General features: G+C 32.6%; 1 protein-coding gene across 1 annotated transcript in view; it reads left to right on the forward strand.

The window, feature by feature from the left end:
- LOC106463493 (synaptic vesicle 2-related protein-like) overlaps window positions 1–3,975 on the forward strand; it is a 40,766-nt gene extending 36,791 nt beyond the window's left edge. Inside the window, exons 13-15 of the mRNA XM_022391008.1 lie at window positions 473–562; window positions 2,106–2,220; window positions 2,582–3,975. Of these exons, the coding sequence (XP_022246716.1) occupies window positions 473–562; window positions 2,106–2,220; window positions 2,582–2,595 (219 nt within the window). The 3' untranslated portion in view covers window positions 2,596–3,975. The remainder of the gene's footprint in view (window positions 1–472; window positions 563–2,105; window positions 2,221–2,581) is intronic.
- Window positions 3,976–4,939: the final 964 nt, after the last annotated feature.

Genomic DNA, 4,939 nt, shown 5'->3' on the forward strand with positions numbered 1-4,939 from the left:
GTTTTTTTATTTTTTTTTTTGGGGGGGGGGCTTTTAGATCATCAACCCTATTGGATCATTAGGCCACTTTTCAATGCTACAATTTGGTTATTTGGGCTTTAGGCCTATCAACTGCCAGGGTCACTAAGGCCGTAAACTTGTTGAGACTCCTCGCCATTACTGAGGATGTGCGTGGCTGGAATAATTAAGTGCGTGGCGTTTGATTGGTTGTTTTGCGTCCGCACAGCTTAGAGGGAACACTGGTGACAAGTAACATCTTTATTAAAAATATTATAGCTATCAAGATGATATTCCTAATAATCTCTGAAAATCTAAATGTGTTTATATCATCTTAGATGTGAGAGACACCTATTTGGTCTCTATTTTTATGAACTGTCATATGAGACAAAAAACAAAAAACAAAAAACTACTGTACATCTGACCTATGCCAAACGGAATTTCTAAGATATTGTTATAGTATACGTTTTCACAGGCCTACCCAACTACTCACCGTGCATTGGCTTATGGTTTCTACTTGATTTTTGGTCGCTTTGGAACTGTAGTCACTCCACTTGTAGCTCAGGTAACTTCAGTTTAACTTGCTGTATATAATACGTTATAGATTTAAGCTGTTTTATTTACTTTCTAATAACAATTAAGAAGCGCAAGGTTAATCAATTTTATGAACTTTGTGGTTTTAAAATATTTCAAAGGCATAGAAGTTTAACGTTTAAATAACATAGAAGCTATGTTGAATTCGTATTTTAGTCCCATTTGTTTTATCCAAACGAACCTCAGTTGTTAATTTCTTAATAATTTTAATTGCCCAAAGAGAAGAGAGGGGCTTACATAAGTAAATAAGTAATAAAGGCCAAATTTAACTAGTAAAGAAAAGTTGTAGGTGTTGAGGACGTAACCACCGGATTATATGTGGGTCATTGAAAGTTAGTTTATGTAAAATAAAGCTTAGATCCACTATTGCGAAACAACATTAAAATATTTGGATACGAGTTTAAACACCCATGTTCAAACTAACGTTTAACTGAAGAGGACACCTAGAAGTGTCTAAACTAGTATCCTTAAAAAATTGTTATTGTTATCCCATATAATAGATGTAAACTTAATGTTAGATTACACCGTATTGTGTATTTACCAACTATTAGATTGCTTGTCTGTTTTGTTATCATTCTGTGCTCTGCCCACTGTAGAGACTGAACCTTGAATTTTAGTGTAATAAGATCTCAAGCTTACCTCCTAGTTACAAATGGCTTTCGTTAAAACCAAAAATGTTATTAACTAACGAAAGTACCTGTCTTTGCTCAAGTTATTACGTTGATAGTGTGTGTATTCTGAACCCATTTTAGCAGAAAAATATAACCTATATACTTTTGTTGCTAAGCAATATGACATAAAAGTCATTGTTGGAACGCATTGTTGCCAAAACCATATATTAGAAATTGTTATGTAAGGAACCACTTATTTTCTATGTGGCTTTTGCTAGCTTGCCTCATTAAAAAGATGCGCGTGCACGCACGCACATGGATAAGATAAGTAATACCCAGATGCTCACTCTCAGGGTCCACTTAGTATGGGTACCAAATTTCATGTTTCTATGTTCTTTCCTCTTGAAGACGTGCGTGTCTGTGATTTGTATTTGTAATATAAGGAAACACTTCTTTCCTATGTGATGTTTCTCTAGCTTTTCTCATTAAAAAGATGTGCATGCACAAAAACACATGGATAAGATAAGTAATAGTACTTATTATGGGTCCAAATTTTCATGTTTCTAGGTTCTTTGCTCTTAGAGCTATGGCAGTCACATATTCTTTTCTATGTGGTTTTTTGCTAGCTTGCCTCACAAACCGATGCCTCGCGCATTAATAATACCCAGGTGCACACCCACATGGTTCACTTAGTATGTGTGCAAAATTTTAGGTTTGTAGGTTCTTTACTCTTGGAGCTGTGGCGGTCACACATAGACACGCCCTTTTATTATTATAGATATATATTCGAAATCAGTTTGTCTAAAAATATCACAGTGATAGAGAATAAATTTTAATTACTATTCAATAAAAGAAGAAAAGACATTATAGTAGGCTACATTAACTACACAGTGTATTTTACAGGTTCTATTGGAATCTGTGCCCAAGGCAACAGTGGTTATATACTCGGTTTTAGCATTATTCGCAGGAATTGCTACGTTCGTATTGCCACTTGACAAGAAAGGACAGGAACTAGAAGTGAGTAGCTCATATTTTTATATTAAATCTTAACATTAGAACTGGAATTATGTGCGTAAATATTTAAAGTTATTTCACATTTTACATCAGAAGAAATAATTCAAGTGATGACTGTGAAGTTATTGATCCTAGATAAACGTATATTGAAGTTGGATTATAATGCATAGAGGTAAATGTAAACTTTTATGTCTAATATAATAGGAAATTATATACCCAAAAGTCTTAGGAATTATTACTTTATTTTAACTTTAAAGCTCGGGGGAATTTCGGAACATTTTGTTAAAATATTCCATTTTCTAAAAGCTGATTTACGGATTATCTAAAAAAATAAGTACACTTTTATTTACATATGATAACCATTTATCAATACAAATGACCTGTACCTGGAAGAAAACATGTGGTACTGAAATCATAAGTCAAATTATTATGGAGCTTTCCTTGTTACTACTGTTAGTATTCTCTTATTCTCACCAAGATATCGTATAGCTGATTCAATATATATATATATTCAAACCATCTATACCAGTAAATAGTAATGTGACATAAAAGATCCTTCATTTGAACGTTATGCTTTACTTCTGAGGGGGCGAAAATGTCAGTCAAAAATTTATCCACTATTTACAGTCGTAAGTTTATGGACTTAAACGTTAAAATCCTATTTTCGATTACTCGCGGAAGACACAGCAGGTGTGGCTTTACTCTAAAACAAACAAACTCTATTAGAAAATTATTTATAGCCAAATTATTTATTACATTCTTTAACTAATTCTGAAATAAATCCCATATCCTGGCAAGATAATAGTTTTGATATATCAAAATTTTAATAGTCTTAGTAACTTTGCCATAAATACAATCTACCTCCGTTTCTAATTTTGAAGTACTGTCCAGAGAGGAAAGGTAGCCAGGCAGCAGCAACCCACCACCCATAATCCCTCTAATGGATTGACTGTCATTATAACGCACTCACAGCTTAAACTGGGAAAGGGGTCATTTTGTGGTATTGCGCGAATTCGAACTCAGCTCGCCAGTTCCCGAAATCCAGAGCGTTACCTTAGCGTGAGGGTCTTAATTTTTTCCTCACATTTTCTTTAGATTTTAAGAATATAAGCCTATTAAGATTAAAATAAAGACCTAAAAAATTAGTTTTTTATGCATATCTACTTTCATCAAACTCTACTTCCTTGCTGTGAGAACTATGTTGTTTCAAAAAGACGTTCAATAAACTCAAACGTTTGAAGGTCATCTTCAATCATCAGTGTCCTGCCTACAAAGGTATACATATTAGTGGAAGTATACGATATTTTAGTGAGCAAATAGAAGAACACTAACAATAGAAACAAAGTTCCAGAATAATTGAATATCAGAATATTATAACGAATCCACACTCAGTCGTCAGTTTTGGATGAAAATGAAAACAATTGACAAAGGTTTAACTAGAAAACTGAGACCACAACATACCCAGACGTTAAGTGTCTTCATAGTATTAACTGAACTATAAACTGTAAGTTTTTTACTATAGTTCTTTCAAAGAAAATTAAGTACCAGTTTTTATGTTTCTTAAAATTTCAGTTAAATTAATGTTTCCAGTGAATGTCTGTATTATGTATAGATAAACTGTCTGGAAAATCACAAAAACTTTGTAGTAAGAAATTCCCGATTGAGCACAACCTTAAAGAAAGAACGTAAAAAACTACTGTTTCTTACATCTAACCTTGTTTACTGAGCATAAAATGAGGTTTGCTGTATTTCTTGTCGGGAATTCAGTAGTTAAAATGAAAATAATATATCAGCAAAGGTGATGCCGATAAGAAATAAGATGATAAGTAAAATATATCTCATAGAATATTATACTAAATAATAAAAAAAGAAGAAAGGATACAAGAAAATGGTGTTAAATAAATCAGCAGAATCATTCCTGTTGAAGAATAAGAATGTTTTGATCATCAGGGAAAGTGATTTAAATAGAAAGAAAATTCGATGGAGATGTGGGCCTCCACATTGGTGGAGGGCGTCATAATTTTTCGCACAGCAACGTTCAATATGATGAGGCTGTAAACTTAATATTATTGTATCCTCTCAATCCTTCTTCGTGAAAAAATTGATAACAGTATTTAAGGTTTTTCTATCGAAGAATATGTATTTTAATTGAAATCTATGTAACATAAAACGAAGTGTTTAAGTTTGAGAAATATATTTCGATATAATTCGGTGTATTAGTCTGCAATAAACGATGTTATTAATTTCAGTGACTGAATCAGTTCTTCAGAAGTTAACATTGTTCACATTGCTATTTACGTTTCATAGAAAACTGGAAATAGAAAATAAAATTATGAAAACTATGAGTTTATCATATCAAAGCCGTTTATAAAGCTTTCAGTTTATTTCTCTACTAAAACAAGCTACGTTTATCGTTTACAAGTAACAGCTATTGGACTGGAAGAATCAAGCTTGAAAGTAAGCTTCTTAACATTGGCTGAAATTCACTCTCTATTCATCACCCACTTGTTTCTACTGATAGGAAGGGTGCTAAAATAAATAAAATGTTTCGCCATCTTAAACTCCTTAAGCCTTACTTTCTCAATAAACATCTTTAGGCTGCTATAATTCTTCTTACTAATTTCATTAAATATGTATCCTAATTGCTGGTGGTCGGTGTTCAAAACTGGATTGCCAAATATAGCAACATAACAGTTAATTGCATCTATATTACTAAGTAACAG

Source organism: Limulus polyphemus, unplaced genomic scaffold (assembly GCF_000517525.1).
Source record: "Limulus polyphemus unplaced genomic scaffold, Limulus_polyphemus-2.1.2 Scaffold1423, whole genome shotgun sequence".
In the NCBI taxonomy this organism is placed as follows: Eukaryota; Metazoa; Arthropoda; class Merostomata; order Xiphosura; family Limulidae; genus Limulus; species Limulus polyphemus.